A 16,839-nucleotide genomic window follows, 5' to 3' on the forward strand; every position below is an offset into this window, starting at 1 on the left:
CGATTTCCGGCAAAACTACAAGTCCTATGGCAAAAAGTTAATCGGCAAAGTTGTAGGTAGTAAAGAGATCTACAACTTTTGTAATTACACTTTTTTCACATAACCTCAAAATTTTGGTGAAAAATTCAAAAAACCAAGTTTTTGCTTTTTTTATTTATATCTTTTTCAAAAAATATTTTTTTTTCTACGAAATTTGATGAAAACTTACCTTATTATGTCCCAAATACACTGTAATTTATTTGATTTAAAACATTCATTTTTCGCCTTATTTTAACTTAATAACAAAAAAGCATCCTAATTTTCAATCGAAAATTCTGACGTCAAAATATCAGCTTTTTTCAAAAAGTTTGGGGGCTTTTTGTTCGTTGAAATATCTACTTTCTGATGGTATAAAAAAATTATAAATTACAATTGTAAATGTTCGGAAAATTTAAGTGCAACAAAAGGTATTTCATAAAGAATTCATAGCTGTTGTTTCGTAGCAGCAAAAATATCTTCCCTTTTCCACTTCCCGACCTCAGATCGCCCGTAATTTATTTTTCCCTTAATTTTTGTTATATTCTCGTCCTTTACCAATGGGTTTCATCCTACTGTAATTTTTTTTGGTTTCAAAAATTATCGACCCTGGTCTATAATGTATGAATAAATTTTCGATCAATGTCAACTTAGAGAAAAAACACTTGTTAATTTAAACTATCACTTGTTAGCTTAAATGATCATTGTACATCGGAAAGTGCTTGATTGTGCGAAGCGTTCTGAAGTTGGAACATTCAAAGTTGAGCAATATGCTACATAATGCTCGCTTTAGTGCTGTTATTGGAAAAGATCTAACAAGATTAATATCCAAAAACTATTAAGGTGGGGAACCAGCATCAGAAAATACATATTTTTTTATTTGTAATTTTAATAAAAATACACCGAGTGGCATTAAAGTGCACCATGCATGAGTAATTTTTTTATTCATGTATAAATACTGCTCATAAAAACGCAGCCAGTAAGAAGAACTGGCTGTTTGATAATTAGACCCAATAGCCTTCCAAATGTAATGTTGTGTCACGATTAAAACACATCGGCCGCCCGTGTTATGGTGGTTATGTTTATTATGACACCGGGTTGATTTAATGCATATAATACGCTTACTAATTGCTAAGCAATCGCTTAGTAAAAACCTGTGCAACACGGAGAGATCCAGCGCATACAGCAGTGCCATCTGTAGCGCCAGGGACGTCTCATCTAGAGCGCCACTGGGACCGCGCTTCGCGGAGCACATCTCCTGAAATATAATCATAGTATTGTGAAATCTGTTCAATTTTTCCCTTGGACATTGACTTAGCATTCTACATGACTGGCTTTCAGTCCAGTTAAAAAAAATTTTAGCTGCATTTTACACATATAGAAGATTTTTATTGAATGTCATTTGTTGCATAAATAAGCATGTTGTTTTTATTTTATTTCTTTTTTTCAATCAAGGATGCGTTGCCTTAAGTTGGAATAAAGCTTTATTTTTGAATGTCCCTAAGTCGAATTGGTTCGAGACAACTGCAGCTGGTAATAAAAAAGAAAGTGTGCCAAGGGAATAAAAACAATTTATGTATTTGCACTTCTATAACCGTGGCCAAGCTGTTTGTTTGTAAATACTTATCTTAGAAACAGCTAAATCGGCTTGATAGCAATTTCTACTGATGTATTGTGGCAAGCTTCCCAATATTGTATAGTTCATTCCATTGTTCACAAACAAAGAAGATAGTAGAAATAATACACAGATTCACACTACGCCGCCATATTCTCAGGCACAAGGTTGTTTTGAATTTTTTTTTTGTCTCCCCTTTGCTATTTAATTCAGTCTCCTTTTAATGTAATTATTTCTGCTTTAATTTGATTTTTAAATAATTAATTATTAGAGATATATATTAATTTTAAGTTCAGAATAAGTGAACTCGCTATTCCTCAAATAAATACTTAAAGTTTCATTAGGATGGCTTAAATTGTTTGGTACTTTGGTTTTTGTATATTATGAATAATATAAAAAAAAATAACCCGCACCTCTGACAACAGTCGCAATAATATGTCCCTCTCTAGGCCCCGTTGCGCTGATGCTGCAAATATCACACCAGCCAATAGCTTTCTGTAATTATAATTCGACATTAATAAAGAGAAATTTTCATATAATTTAAAATATCTTCTACTCATATTATAAGAAAATGAATATGTTTATGCATATACAAAAAAAAATTCACCCCAAAGTTTATTAAATCAAAGTCAAATATTTATATCTAACAAAGTTTAAAAAAACACTTGAATTATTTATTTTTTTACATCACGACCAAAGCAATTTAACATTTACTCTAATATGACTGACATACTTTTTATATTATTTGTGGTAATCTGCAATTAGTAATCTACTAGTCAATTACACCCTTTAGCGAGAACAGTGTCTATATCACACACAAGGAATGACATCTCTCTTGAGACATTCTTGATAGTTCATTCATCCTAAGTACATTTGAATGATTTTTCAGCCGCTTTTGGTATTTTGGTGTGTCAAAATTTGGTGCTCCTTATATATTTTGTGTACAATTCTTTAAAAGAAGTATATTATTGGTCAATGTGGAAAAGATTGATTTAGACAATAGACTTAGTTCTGCAGCATAAATGGTTAAAAGGATTTTACAATTAACTCTGACATTGAAACGGCCCAACTTGTTTACTGTAGTTATTTTCATAATACATGTATATTGTTATTGAGCAGTGCAGCCAATATTTATACTATCTTTGTTATGCAGAAGAGAGTTATTGGCGCTATTTATAACCCAGGCCCTAAAGAATCATTAGGAGATAATTTTAAAGAAATAAAACTTTTTAACTATTGCATCTCAATATTATATTCTTGATAATGTTATGTATGTTCATAAGCACATTAGCACATTTTCTAGAGACTGATTATCATAATGTTAACACCAGGAACAAACATAAACTTGTTTTGCCTTCTACTGGGTTAAGAAAGTTTAAATAACATAAATAAATGACATTCTCAATGGTTGGACATACGATCAGATCAGAGACCACCTTCAGGCAATTTAATTACAAATTTTATCATACAAAATTATATTGTGGCGAAATTTTATATTAAAAAAGAATCCCCTTGAGTTTTTCCACCCATTCTTTTCAGGTCTGAGGCATAAATTTTTTAATGGGTTTTTGATGTTAAATAATTGATTTACATTTTTGAATAAAACAATTTGACTAAAAATATTATTATTGAGCCGTTTTAAGTTGAGATGTTACCAATAAGTCTTTTGTAGCTGTAAATTCTTATAATGTTGAAATCTCATTATCTCAGAAGTTTACAACATTGCTTTTGAAATGTGTGATTCCAGAGTATTTCGCTGTATGACTTAAGATATGGTCTTATAGATTGAAGTAAGAGGCAGTTAAAATGAAGATAAATATCATTCATCTACCTGGTAGTAGTAATAGTGGCTACAAGCCGGACATGATGTCTTCGTGGTGGCAGAGCCCGGTTCCGTCTCAGCAAGTCCAGTTCATTGTCCAAGGTAAAACATCTTATTGAATCTAGTACACTCCCCAACAATCCGTCTGCTATAAGCTGGTCTACATAACGTGACACATAGGAAACTATCTCTTCACGAACATTTATTGACCTGAAATCAAACCTTATGATCAACTGCGGTTATTGCAATTATAAAGCATTTGAAAGTTTTACTGAGGATGTAAATGTCTATAAAAAATTGAGTCTCCACATACACTATGCCACATCTTGAGTGAGTGAAGTGTGCTCCAGTTTATAATAAAAAAGTATTGTGGACCAGTTATGACCAGTTCCACTTTTGCACAGGATGCCAGCTAGATTATGGGTACCACAATGGCACCTATTTCTGCCGTGAGCAGTGATATGTGTGCAAGAATGACTGTGTTTCGGTCTGAAGAGGGCTGTAGCTAGTGAAATAACTTGTCAAATGAGACTTAATATCTTATGTCTGAAGGTGATGAGCACAGTTATTGTGCATAACAGAATTATTGGGTATTCAAGAATCCTGAGTGGCACTGCAGTGTACTGGGCAGGGTGTATCATTTACCATCAGCTGAATATCCTCCTCTTGTCCCTTATTGTCATAAAAAAAAGGGAGGACATGAACTCTAATGATTGAATAAATATAGCTGACAGTAGTAAAATATTTGGCAGTGTTTATAGCAAAGAAATAAGATTATTAATAAAGAAATTATATGATTACAATTTACTTAAAAACCTATACAGATTGAACATTAACATATTATTTACCATGAAGAAAGTTACACAACAATAAGAAAAAAAATGTATGTTACTATTAAAAATATCATGAGCCTTGTATAGGATTACTTATAAATAATTTAATTCATAAGTGCCAATAAAGTGTGGTTTACCCTATGTAACGACGGCTGTGATATAAAATGATTCAGTATCTAAGCTTAAGCAAATCTATACATTCATTAAAATCAAGCGGATTTTTTTATCATCAACAATTATTTCACTATGGTTCTGTTAAGTATAACGGCCTTACAAATAAAATTGGCATAAAGTTATAACTAAGCCAAGAATACGTAAAATGTTTACAAATAGACATTTTGCTTACTAATGGTTTGTTCGGACGTTTAATGTTGGCCTGGTTTATTTGCAAGGCAGCCTGTCATTAGGAAACCTTCAGAATTATTATTGTATTGACATTGCTGTCAACGATATTGTAAACATTTTGCATTTTCTTTGTTTATCATCAGTTATAACTTTATATTATAGATAATTATAGATTTTACTTTACCAAGTTTATTTGTAAGGCTGTAGGTGTTTAAGTGAATGTCAAGGATGTACATATAGAATTAAACAATTATTGATATATAACGAATAAAGCTATTATCTCACCAAGAAACACCTTCTCTAGCCATGACCAATTCTCTTAGTGCCTGTATGAGAGCTCTCCGGCCATCATAGTACAGTATAACAGCCAGCAGTCCTCTCGCTAAGCCGGGGTGACGGGAACTTTGTTGTTGCGCTGTATGCAGTAACTCCAAACATGCAAACTCATTTGCATTGTACATATCTTTAAAAAACAAAAAAAAAATAGCTAATTATGTTCTTTAATTACTACAACTTTCATATATTTTTAAAATCAGGGCCCCCAACAGTTAGCACTTTTAGTTAAAGTTAGTCAAACAGTTTGTCCAGAGAAGTATATTCATTTCAACCAGAAGATGTCCATTGCTAGACAAAGGCCTCCCCTAAAGATAAGTAAAGTATATATTACCGACAAATATAATTTAGTTGTCAAATCTGAGTATTTCCATCTATGTAATATAATATGTAGTTAAATCATTATTAACTGATGACTATTACTTATTCATTGAATTTTTATCATGTTAATATAAATTATAAACATAAGAATATAAGATCCATATTATTGATAAGGCAAAAGTTGGTATTAGTCTTATAGTTCTAAGATTTTTAGTTACCTGATAGTATGATAGCTTCATCTACAAGCTCCTTGGACAAAAGTGTCCGTCCAATGCTAGGTAGGTTAACACCTTCGGTAATTCCGCGTTTAATTTCCTCTCTACTGCCAGGATTCTTTGCCTAAAATATGATAATTTAAGAAACTATGATAGAGTTTAAGTAGTAATTGATTCTATTCTATTCTTCCTACTGTGGCTTCGGTGGAAGACACAGCAAAGATTTGCCAGAATCACGTTAGACTACCAAGCTTTGAGTATGTGTCTCCTAAGTTTAACGGTAATAATCAGTGTTAAGATTACATAAAGTTTAGTAATTGATTCAACATTTTGGACTGATTCTACATTTTGACAAATAGGATATTGTAATTTTTAGGCTTCTATAATGAAGATGACGGTATAAAAGAGTGATTTTATACAGTAATATACATTAAGATACTTACAGGATTTTTTAATAAAGATAAAAATGTTTGTTTGTGTCGTCTCAGGACTGATTCGAACGTATGGACAGCGTATGATGCTTTGTCGCTTTCATTTGTAAGATAACATTCTACGACAGCGATCAGTTCTTTGAATGGGGTCCACAAGTCTTCGGCAGTACCTGAAAGATTGATAATGATATTCAATCACAATATTTATTTGTTAGTCAACTTATTTAATTTCATAAATTATAACATTTCCCAATGTATTTAGCAAATACCAAGATTTTCTAGGTTTAAATAGCATAAAATCAAATATTTTGTGACTTTAAAAGTAACCGACGAGCTACGCTAAGGTTATGTTTACCTTCGTTTAAATTCATGATGTTGTGGAATCTTTTTATTACGAGAAACACTAAGCAAGTTATTTCAACTTTAACACATAGCTTCAACTTCTTTTAAAACTTTAATATAGATAAATAGAAATATTTAGATTTTTGCAACATTCAAAACAAACTCTAACTCATGTAAATGAAAGGTTTTTTTTTAACAGTTTATGGCGCGGACTTAAAGGTCTTTTGTTTTTTTCTCTTCTACCAAGGAGTTTTTGGCTCGCGAGTTCCGCGCATCCGCTCCTTTAATTTATAAAAGCTTTCAATATCATCGTCTCTAGATAGGCATTATATGAATGACATGATTTTGGAGATAATCAATCAAACTCAAGCCCTAAATACGACCGAATTTCCCTTTCGCTAGTTAAATTTATCAGTGTCAAATGTCAAAAGGCCTAAAGCCGAGCCATTAACACAAAAAAAATAGTTTTAATTGTCAAATATTGTAAATATTGATTTTGGTTTTTAAAGTATAACAAAAAATATCTGAATTATTTTTATTTAATTAAAATGGTTTAAATTATTAAGCCACATCAGCTTTCCAATAAAATTAGTACACAGTAAAATTATTTCTTTTAGCAGTTTACATGAATAAATATTTAGTTAATTGTAAACAAACTAATTTTGCTCAGACGGTTGTGCGTATTGCTTGCTAAATATGTTTTCTAACTCAGGCAATATAATATTACGCGATAAACCTTCTAGAAGTGATAATTCTGAAGATGAGTTGCATGATTTGTTCAACAAAAAGTATCAATTCCGATTCAGCGACGAGTGGAGGCTACCGGATCGCGATTCCTGGTTTAGTGCGCCACCATGGACTATCAAGATCTTAGATACAATGAAAAGTCGTCTAAACTTTCACAAAAGCCAACTGAATGACTTTAGTATCGAGGAGTGGAGTAGTCACACACGGCGCCGCAACCCTGCCGGTGAAGTGAGCTGGAAGATCAGGTGTCTCATTAATCCAGAATTTCTAACGCAAGCGTGGACGAAATTCTATGAATGTCTTTCGACTTATAAGATGATTCCAGAAGAGGCATGCATTACACAAAAAATGGTTTCACTACACTTATGTGAAGCACCTGGTGCTTTTATAACATCACTTAACCACTATATGCAACTGCATCACAGAAATATAGAGGTGAGTTGATTAGTGTATGTAACATTTCATTAAATTATTTGTTAAATTTTGTTGGTACAATCAGTTTCATTCCACTTATTTAAGAAATAAAACTGTTGTAGAAATACATTTAATTTTGCTTTTATGCTAAAAAGTTTCCATATGTTTTAAATATATAAGTATATATACCTGTCACTAACAAAAAAAATATTGTATAACTTATCTTTCCGAAATAGGCAGTGGCCCAGGGCACTAGATTTTTCATTTACACCAAAACAGTATGCCATACGAGACCCTACTCCCTCATCAAGTTCTGACCCTTATTATGTTTATAAAATGCTTATTTTGCATGGTTTTATAGCTTGTTTCAACAGCTTCAAATCATTCTAATTATAAGCAATCTATTGGTACACATAAAACAATATGCATTTTTTTTTTATGGAATAGGAGGACAAACAAGTGTACGGGTCACCTAGTGATCACCGCCACCCACAATCTCTTGCAACACCAGAGGAATGACAGGAGCGTTGCCGGCCTTTAAGGAAGGTGTACGCGCTTTTTTTGGCCACTGGTCCTCGACACTAACCTATGCGAAACATAGCGGCACTAGGCCGCTACTTCACACCTGTATTCTGTGCGAGTGTGGTAATTAACCCGGACGAGTCTGGCCCGATTGTGCTGACGTCAAAAGATGGCAGTGTGACTCTCCCACTTCTAAAAAGCCCTTAGTCGCCTCTTACGACACCCATGGGCCTGGGACTCCCCTATTCTTTTTATACCCCGGGGAAAGTACAGCATTGACAGAACACAGTGTGAGCGCCAATTTCGGGCCACCGAGCGCCGCGCACGGTTCAGAGAGTGCCAATTTGCTTAAGTTAATTAGAATAGAATAGAATAAAAATTTTTTGGTAAGAAACCACCACCACACAATTATTAAATAACAAACCAGAATGAGTAATTAAACTTATAAGACCTATTAAATAATACAATTTATTGCTAAATACGAAAAAGGTACTGTGTGGCAGTGAATGTTACCAAATGGAGCTAACTCATTAATAAACTGCAATGGCGTGACGCCAATACAGCACTGGTTTTCAGTAGCCCCAACATTATTGTATGTCTTTAGTACGAAGTGGTTTTACTTATCATCCTAATTATGAATGTTTCAGTGGAAATGGTTGGCAAACACTCTTAACCCATACTATGAAGAGAATTCACCATCAAACATGATTAGTGATGATAGATTCATGTTCCACACATTATCAAACTGGGACTTTGGTGTGGACAATACTGGCAATCTAATGAACTGGGATAATTCACAATCTATTGTTAGTAAAGCTAAGAGTTTGGGGAAGGTTAGTACACATAGCTGAACATTATGTATACATTCTCTGATTTGTGACTGTTTGAATATGAAAATTAGTGTTATGAGTGAAGTTTCATACATACATATTTCATACATTTTGCAATAACAATTGGCGAGGGACTTGCGCCAGAATGCTCTGTTCACTCATGGGTCTTAGCTTTTTGGGTCATCAGAGCATCAAGGTTGCTATCGACTGTGCATGCTCCAACTTAAAACCCATAAATGCGGTTGTCATGCAAGGCTGCATTCTATCCCGTACTCTGTTTCTTCTGTCTTTCAATGATATGCTGCAAATCAATGTCATTCATTGCTACGCAGAAGACAGCACAGGGTAAGCCTCTTATACCGGCCGTGGTAGCATCACTATCGAATAGCGTTGACGAGAATGGGAACAAACTTGTGTCTGAAATCGACACTATGCTAATCAAAGTAGGCAAAATTAAGTGTGGTATAATTTTAAGAAGACTGTTTGTGGGACACAAGATTCAAGGATCTTCAATCTTAGAGCATACTCCCATCTAGTGTGTGTTGCGGAAGCACATGGGCTGTTGCCTCACAACTTCACACATCAGCATCTTACCCATTTGCCCACTTTATATAAAAATCTAGGCTTGTTTAACTGTGAGGCACAGCCTCGAGCTCCCGTGTAGAAATACTCCAGACATTCCAGGACAAAATAATAGTTTTAGCATATTTGGAGGAAATATAATTAGTATCTGAACTCGTCGTAAAAAAAACACAAAACAAGGGCATGGGATTGAAATAAAATTCAAATATTTTCTGCTGTTGAGAATAACGTGTAGGTATCTAGTACGCAAAAAAATTACACTGATTGAAACCACAGATATACCTAATGACGAGTTGTTTCGATTCGATTTAAATTGGTTAACGAGATATATTTAATACATAAATCGATGGTTTTAAATGTATTGTGAAGATGACACTCATTATGATTCGATTAATAGCGATCGAATTTATTAATTCAATGATATAAAGTATCTATCTATATCTATTAATATGAATTGCTGTTCATTAGTCTCGCTAAAACTCGAGAACGGGTGGATCGATTTGGCTTTGGTCTTGAATTATTTGTGGAAGTCCAGAGAAGGTTTAAAAGGTGAATAACTACGAAAATGTAGGGAATTAAATAAAAACAACAATTTTGTTTTTCCTTTGACGTGTCCCCCGTCGTTCACAAATCAAATCGAAAGAATAATTTAAAATTAATAACTTATTAGAATCTTTATATCGTTCTCCGGAGGTAAAAAAACTTAATTTTAGCTACCTATAGTTGGTAGATTTTATGTACGATTTAATATTTGGTAGTTCTGAGAATTGGTCGTCATCTATTTTTTATACCCCCTTTTTTTTCTTATTACTTTATATGGCAATACAACGTTAGCTGGGCCAGCTAGTTTAATATAAAAAAAATACTCGAGATAGGAAGCAATTTATTTTTAGTCCCAAGCTGAATGTGAAAATGTCACTTAAATTGTAAAATATATTATTGTCTGACATAACCATGGACTGTGTATGTTTAACATCCTACCTTTAGTTGTAAACGTTTCTTGCAAGTGAAGAGCTTTGAACTTATGCTGCAGGTGTTACTTGTGACAGCAGATGGGTCCATTGACTGTATGCAGAAACCAGATGCTCAGGAAGAAGTAACATCACCTCTTCATTATTGTGAAATTGTAACTGCCCTACAGGCACTTAGTAAGGGTGAGTATGACAATGCGAGATATGCAGTATTAATTCTCAACATCTGATGTGTTTTAATGTTTATTCAGTTTAGCATTTTTTTATGAAAATAAGGCACGAGACGAGCAGGATTTTCAACTGATAGTAATTGATACGCGCTGACTATTACAATGCAGTGCCGCTCAGGATTCTTGAAAGACCCAAAAATTCTGAGCGGTAACAATTGCGCTCGTCACCTAGAGACGTAAGATGTTAAGTCTCATTTGCCCAGTAGTTTCACTAGCTACGGGGCCCTTCAGGCCGAAATACAGTAATGTTTACACATTTCTGTTTCACGGCAGAAATAGGCGCCGTTGTGGTACCCATAATCTAGCCGGCATCCTGTGCAAAGAACCCTCCCACTGGCTTGGATGCAAGCATGGACGAACACTGATCTAAACCTATAGTGGTGTAATCACCATGGTCCCTTACTATGAGGCCAGTCAGGCTTACTAAAAAAAAACGAAAGGAGAATTATTACAAGTTTTTTTTTTTTATTTATACATAATCCACATCTCTTAAAAATATTTAATTAATACATATAAATGTGATCTGACAGCCAAAATTACTAATAAAAACATTTTAAAGGCAAAATATATAAGTATATATCTATTGTTCATGTAAATGTGTCATCACCTGATGTTAAGTGATTACCGCCGCCTAAATTCTCTTGCAACACCAGTGGACCAGTGGTACATTTTTTTTTATGGAATAGGAGGACAAACGAGCGTACGGGTCACCTGGTGTTAAGTGATCACCGCCGCCCACATTCTCTTGAAACACCAGAGGAATCACAAGAGCGTTGCCGGCCTTTAAGGAAGGTGTAAGCGCTTTTTTTGAAGGTACCCATGTCGTATCGTCCCGGAAACACCCCGGATCTCCCCGTGATAAATGCTTTTTTTTTAAGATGCGCATGTCGTATCGCCCTGGTAACACCGAACAAGAAAGCACATTCCATTGTTTGCTTTTGGTTGAAAGTTTCCTGAAATCAAATTAAATTTGTACCGAAATTCATGGACGATGCGGGACTCGAATCCCCGCCTCTCGGTTTCCGTTCGAGCCGTTTCTCTTACTAACGAAGCCAACCGTCCGAGTGACATATCGTCCATGAATTTTGATAGAAATAATTCGCTTATTAAATAGTTGACTGGGATTTATTTTGTTTTATTATTTATTTGATTTTATATTTTAACTGGGATTAAATCCCAGAAGATTCTCAACATGCACTTTGAGTCAATTATTATTGACTTGTTTTTTTCAGGTGGCACTTTTATCTTTAAACTCTTTACAACATTTGAGCATTCAACAGTTAGTTTATTATATTTGCTCAATCATCTGTTCAAAGAAGTTAATATCTACAAACCAATAACATCCCGCCAAGGAAACTCTGAAGTGTACGCTATTTGTCTTAAATACAAAGATAATTTGCCTTTAGATGACTATCTACTAACCCTTCGGTCTACATATGGCACGGAGCTGTACAGCAATATGTCCCTATTTCCTCTCGAACTGATACCGGAATCATTCATAAAGCAGGTGGAAGAATGTGCTTATTATTTTAGTTCTCTTCAATGCCATGTAATTAATAATAATTTACAAGCATACCTTATGCAGAATAATATAGCTTTACACAGAGATATAAAGAAAATCAGGTCTATGGTTGCGGCAGAATTTATTTGGAAGTATGATCTCAAGCCTATTGATACTGACCAAGAAATATTGAAAGGTGTATTACATGAAGTAAACAGTATCAATAATAACCCACGATACTGCAGGGGTTCCTATACAGAACGGCAGCTGTACTGCAAGATGTCGACGAAGGAAAAATTAAGACACCTGAGCGCTTACTTACAGGACGAGCTGTTGTCGAACCCAATGGTCTTGATCAATGAACCTGTCAGATGGATTAACAGGGTCAAAGATGCCAAGTTAGAGTTGTCATTTACATATGGCAGGCCATTGATGAAAATCAACAGCTCGAAATTTATACTGGTCCCTATATTCAAATTGTACCAGCAGATACTGAGTGATGATGATTTTAAAGAAATCATTATGTATAAATATGAAAGCGGAGAGGCTATGAATGTGTCAGAATTATGTGATGACTCGGCAAAAGTTCTCTTACTACCAGATTGTCATGCCTATGACTTGTACCATGCTTATGAAAAGAGTTGCTTCAAGTCTTTGTTATGCTATCTGAAAGGTATGTCGAAAGGAGAATCTCTAATCTTAAAGAATTATAACACATTGACACATTTCAATGTGAGCGTATTGTATATAATGTCAAAAGTGGGCTTCGATAAGACTGGATTTGCATCATCGGGGCATATTGTTCTTCGTAATTTACAAGATATGACATTGTTGGAGATACTGAATAAGATTGATATAGAATGTGATAATTTAAAGATGGAACAGAATAGAGATGTGTTAAACTCGTTACCGGTACAGATTACAAATGTTGGTGACTTTTTCAATAACATTGTCTTCTATAATAACACAGAGTATAGAAACAAATGCACAGAGTACCTGAACACAATAGAGCAGTCGTTATAAATTTTTAAATGTCTTAATAACTCTCTAAATGAAACTATCGCTATAATTTATTTTTATTTATTTATAATGTAATTATATAAGATGCATTTACATTTTATAGCAATGTGGAGACTATTTTTCTAATATTTCTCAGAACAAATTATTATTGTATGTTTCAGTGTTATTAAACTGTCTTGATGTTGTTCTCCGATTATTTAATATCCCAGCTTGTACCTCTAATAGGCTATTGGCAGGCTTGTCTCACTCCTCGTGTAGGTATAGCCGACCGCAAAAAAAGTTTTGTTATTGTTAATATAATACCAAAGAGGTAGTGTGCAAGTCTAGTTCGCGAGATGATTATGGTCAAGCTCGTTTGTAATAAATAATGTAAAATAGTTCCTACATTTTGAAGGAAAAGTTGACTATGTCGTGGTCTTCCAACGCGTACATTACTATCTGCAACGAATGTAGGTTTGACATTTACATACATTATACACACATCAAAAAAGTCTAAGCAACATGTACTAATTTAAATTTTAGTAACAATTAAAATAATTTGAAGGATATATACAAAATATATGCGTCACTTTCGAAAAGTTGGAATAGGATTGGCTAGGAATTGACCACAAAACGGGTATGACTCATTTGAAAAAACTATAAAGCACCATCAAAGAGCGCAGAATACATATTATTCTCAGAGCTGCAGAGGAAATTGGGATAATATAGGAAATAATGAGGGAAATTAAAAAAAATACATCAAATGATATAATTAAACTCAATCAGACTTCGTTTATTTTAATTTATTAATCACATATCAACCAACCGGTCAGCCAGATTAACACCAGGTGACCCGTACGCTCGTTTGTCCTCCTATTCCATATAAAAAAAAGTATGCTTCAGAGCTGAGAAGAACGGGCGCAAGAATTTCAACGGGCTTTTGTCAATTTCGTAAAAATATGGTGTAATATCGTACAATGAAATTTATAATAATATTTTTTTTTTGAAAAGGGGCACAAACGAGCGTACGGGTCACCTGGTCTTAAGTGATCACCGCCGCCCACATTCACAACACCAGAGGAATCATAGGAGCGTTTCCGGCCTTTAGGACGGTGTACGCGCTTTTTTTGTCGTATCGGCGGTGTTTCCAGGACCGTACAAGTAAGTTTATTCCACAGCTTTGTAGAACGCAGAAGAAAGCTCCTTGAAAAACACACTGTGGAGGACCGCCACACATCCAGATATTGGGGATGATATCCTAACTTGAAGCGTGTCGCGCGGAGGTGGAATTCGGCGGCAGGAATCAGGTGAAACAGCTCTTCGGATAAATGCGGTAGAAGACACACAATGACGCGATGTCTCTACGCAACGCCAAGTGATCCAGCCTTTCAAAGAGCACTGGGTCCCCGACATTTCGAGCAGCTCTGTATGGCACGTGGTCAAATGGATCGATCCAGACCAGACATGATAGCAATACTCCAAGACCGGACCTGCGCTTTGTAAAGCGCTAGAATTTGGGCCGGCATGAAGTATAGCCGTGCTCTGTTTATGACGCCCAGTTTCTTTGAAGCCAATTTACCTTTGCCCTATTAATGAGCGCGTTCGCTCCATTCCTAGTCTGTATCAATAAGAAAATCATTTATGGTCATAGTAACCTTTACCACACATACATTGTTTTAAATTCTTTTGGATAGGGTATGTAACACTTATTTTCTTTTGCACATTTTCTGGGATCATGTAACAGCATATGCATCGCACATTAAGACACTTACTCGATTTAGCCGAGTAGTAGGCATTATAAGTTTATGTTTGTTCCTGGTTACTGGTTGTTATGGTTATGACAGTTTCTAGCAAATTCATTTATGTTCCTATGTACATACATAACATTATTCCCCCTCCCCCAAAAATTTCCACGACGATCAGTCCTGCGCTGCAGATCGTCGGTCCATCTTGTGGGGGGCCTGCCAACACTGCATCTTCCGGTACGTGGTCGCCATTCGAGGACTTTATTGCCCCACGTCCGTCGAACTACGAGGGGAGGTCAAAAAGTTCGCGGAATGACTGGGAAAAAAGATGAAATGATACATTATGTTATTTTTCCTTTTCAATATATTCCCCCTTAACACGAATACATTTTTGGGATCTGGCATATAACTTATTAATACCGTCGAAAAAATAGGTTTTGTCTTGGGCGTCAAAATACGCCGAAATCGCCGACTTGACTTCATCATCGTCTCTAAATTTTTTTCCACGCAGCTCTTTCTTCATCTTTGGGAATAAATAAAAATCGCTAGGGGCCAGGTCTGGACTGTAGGGTGGATGGCGTAGTTGTTCAAAACCGCATCGATGAATGGCAGCCGTCGCAACATGACTCGTGTGAACGGGCGCGTTGTCGTGCAAAAGGAGTACACCTTTTGTCAGTTTTCCTCTTCTTTTTTCTTTAATAGCTTCTTTTAATCGGTCCAATAGGGAAGCGTAGTACTCTCTCGTTATAGAAACACCACGTTCTTTATAATCGATCAAAAGAATACCTTCAGTATCCCAAAAAATAGTCGCCATGATCTTTCCGGCCGATTGCGACACTTTAAATTTTTTTATTGCCCGTTATAGAAACACCACGTTCTTTATAATCGATCAAAAGAATACCTTCAGTATCCCAAAAAATAGTCGCCATGATCTTTCCGGCCGATTGCGACACTTTAAATTTTTTTGGGGGTGGTGTGCCTTTTTTGTGCCACTGCATCGACTCCTGCTTTGACTCAGGCTCATAGTGGTGAACCCAAGTTTCATCACCGGTTACAATTCGGGCCATAATTTCTTCCCTAACTTCTCCACAGCGGTCCAAATACTCGCGGGAACAGTTGACGCGCTCACGTTTTTGCAGCGGCGTGAGCATTCTCGGGACCCACCTTGAACACACTTTACTCATGCCAAGATGTTGATGAAGAATATTTAAAATTGTGGTTTCTGATACTCCAACTGATGCTGCAAGTTGTTTCTTCTTCAACCTTCCGTCTTCCAATACAAGTTTTTCAACTTTTTCAATGATTTCCGGCGTAGTGGCCTCAATGGGCCGTCCAGGTCGAGGATCATCTTCAATTGACTCCCTTCCTTGCTTGAAAAGGCCGTGCCATTTGTAAATCATGGTTTTACCAGGAGCAGAGTCTCCGTAAACAGCTAACATCTCTTGCAAAATAGTTTGAGGCGTTTTTCCTTGTTTGGTGAGGAACTTTACGACGGCGCGATGTTCAATTTTCTCCATAGTGGCTAGTTTGTTCCCGATTTACTTGTTCACTCGTTTGTAACTCGAAAGCTAATGACCCAATTAGGCTAGAAATTGGCATATATAGTAATTATGAGTTACTCAAGTAGCGGCTACCTGGAGGAGCGACCTCACCCCCGCCAACCCCGCCATTCCGCGAACTTTTTGACCGCCCCTCGTATGTGCCCTGACCACTGCCACTTCAGTTTCGCAATCGTTTGGTCTATGTCTGTTACTTTGGTTCTCCTATGGATCTCCTCATTTCTGATTCGATCTCGCAGGGAAACTCCGAGCACAGCCCTCTGAGCGACCATGAGCTTTCTCATAAGGCCCATAGTTAGCGACTACGTCTGTGTACCATAAGTCATCGCTGGCAACACACACTGTTTGAAAACCTTCGTCTTCAGACACTGCGGTATTTGGGACGAGAAGATTTTACGGAGCTTCCCGAACGCTGCCCATCCGAGTTGGATTCGACGAGTGACCTCCTTCTGGAAATTGGACCTGCC

General features: G+C 35.8%; 2 protein-coding genes across 3 annotated transcripts in view; one reads left to right on the forward strand and one right to left on the reverse strand.

Annotated features, from left to right (window-relative positions):
• The window catches only part of LOC126964483 (nuclear pore complex protein Nup205), a 60,444-nt gene extending 53,995 nt beyond the window's left edge, over positions 1 to 6,449 (reverse strand). The window contains exons 1-7 of the mRNA XM_050807629.1: positions 6,286 to 6,449; positions 5,943 to 6,100; positions 5,503 to 5,623; positions 4,916 to 5,093; positions 3,462 to 3,662; positions 2,044 to 2,125; positions 1,170 to 1,273 (exon numbers count right to left, since the gene is read on the reverse strand). Of these exons, the coding sequence (XP_050663586.1) occupies positions 1,170 to 1,273; positions 2,044 to 2,125; positions 3,462 to 3,662; positions 4,916 to 5,093; positions 5,503 to 5,623; positions 5,943 to 6,100; positions 6,286 to 6,301 (860 nt within the window). The 5' untranslated portion in view covers positions 6,302 to 6,449. The remainder of the gene's footprint in view (positions 1 to 1,169; positions 1,274 to 2,043; positions 2,126 to 3,461; positions 3,663 to 4,915; positions 5,094 to 5,502; positions 5,624 to 5,942; positions 6,101 to 6,285) is intronic.
• Positions 6,450 to 6,755: 306 nt separating this feature from the next.
• On the forward strand, positions 6,756 to 13,277 carry LOC126964501 (cap-specific mRNA (nucleoside-2'-O-)-methyltransferase 2). Of its 2 annotated transcripts, XM_050807663.1 has the most exons (5): positions 6,756 to 7,454; positions 8,603 to 8,788; positions 10,401 to 10,521; positions 11,801 to 11,812; positions 11,854 to 12,039. In XM_050807663.1, the coding sequence occupies exons 1-5, from the start codon at positions 6,969 to 6,971 to the stop codon at positions 11,889 to 11,891; spliced, it is 843 nt and encodes a 280-aa protein (XP_050663620.1). In that variant the 5' UTR covers positions 6,756 to 6,968; the 3' UTR covers positions 11,892 to 12,039. The 2 variants fall into 2 exon arrangements, with proteins under 2 accessions (XP_050663620.1, XP_050663619.1); XM_050807662.1 differs by having other exon boundaries at positions 6,758 to 7,454; positions 11,801 to 13,277.
• Positions 13,278 to 16,839: the final 3,562 nt, after the last annotated feature.

The sequence above is a fragment of the Leptidea sinapis genome, chromosome 5, assembly GCF_905404315.1.
Source record: "Leptidea sinapis chromosome 5, ilLepSina1.1, whole genome shotgun sequence".
Lineage (NCBI taxonomy): Eukaryota > Metazoa > Arthropoda > Insecta > Lepidoptera > Pieridae > Leptidea > Leptidea sinapis.

Coding starts and splice junctions, on each gene's coding strand:
- LOC126964501 (XM_050807662.1), top strand. CDS start 6,969: ATGTTTTCTAACTCAGGCAATATAATATTACGCGATAAACCTTCTAGA. Junction 7,455..8,602: donor TGCATCACAGAAATATAGAG/GTGAGTTGATTA, acceptor TGAATGTTTCAG/TGGAAATGGTTGGCAAACAC. Junction 8,789..10,400: donor AAGCTAAGAGTTTGGGGAAG/GTTAGTACACAT, acceptor CTTATGCTGCAG/GTGTTACTTGTGACAGCAGA.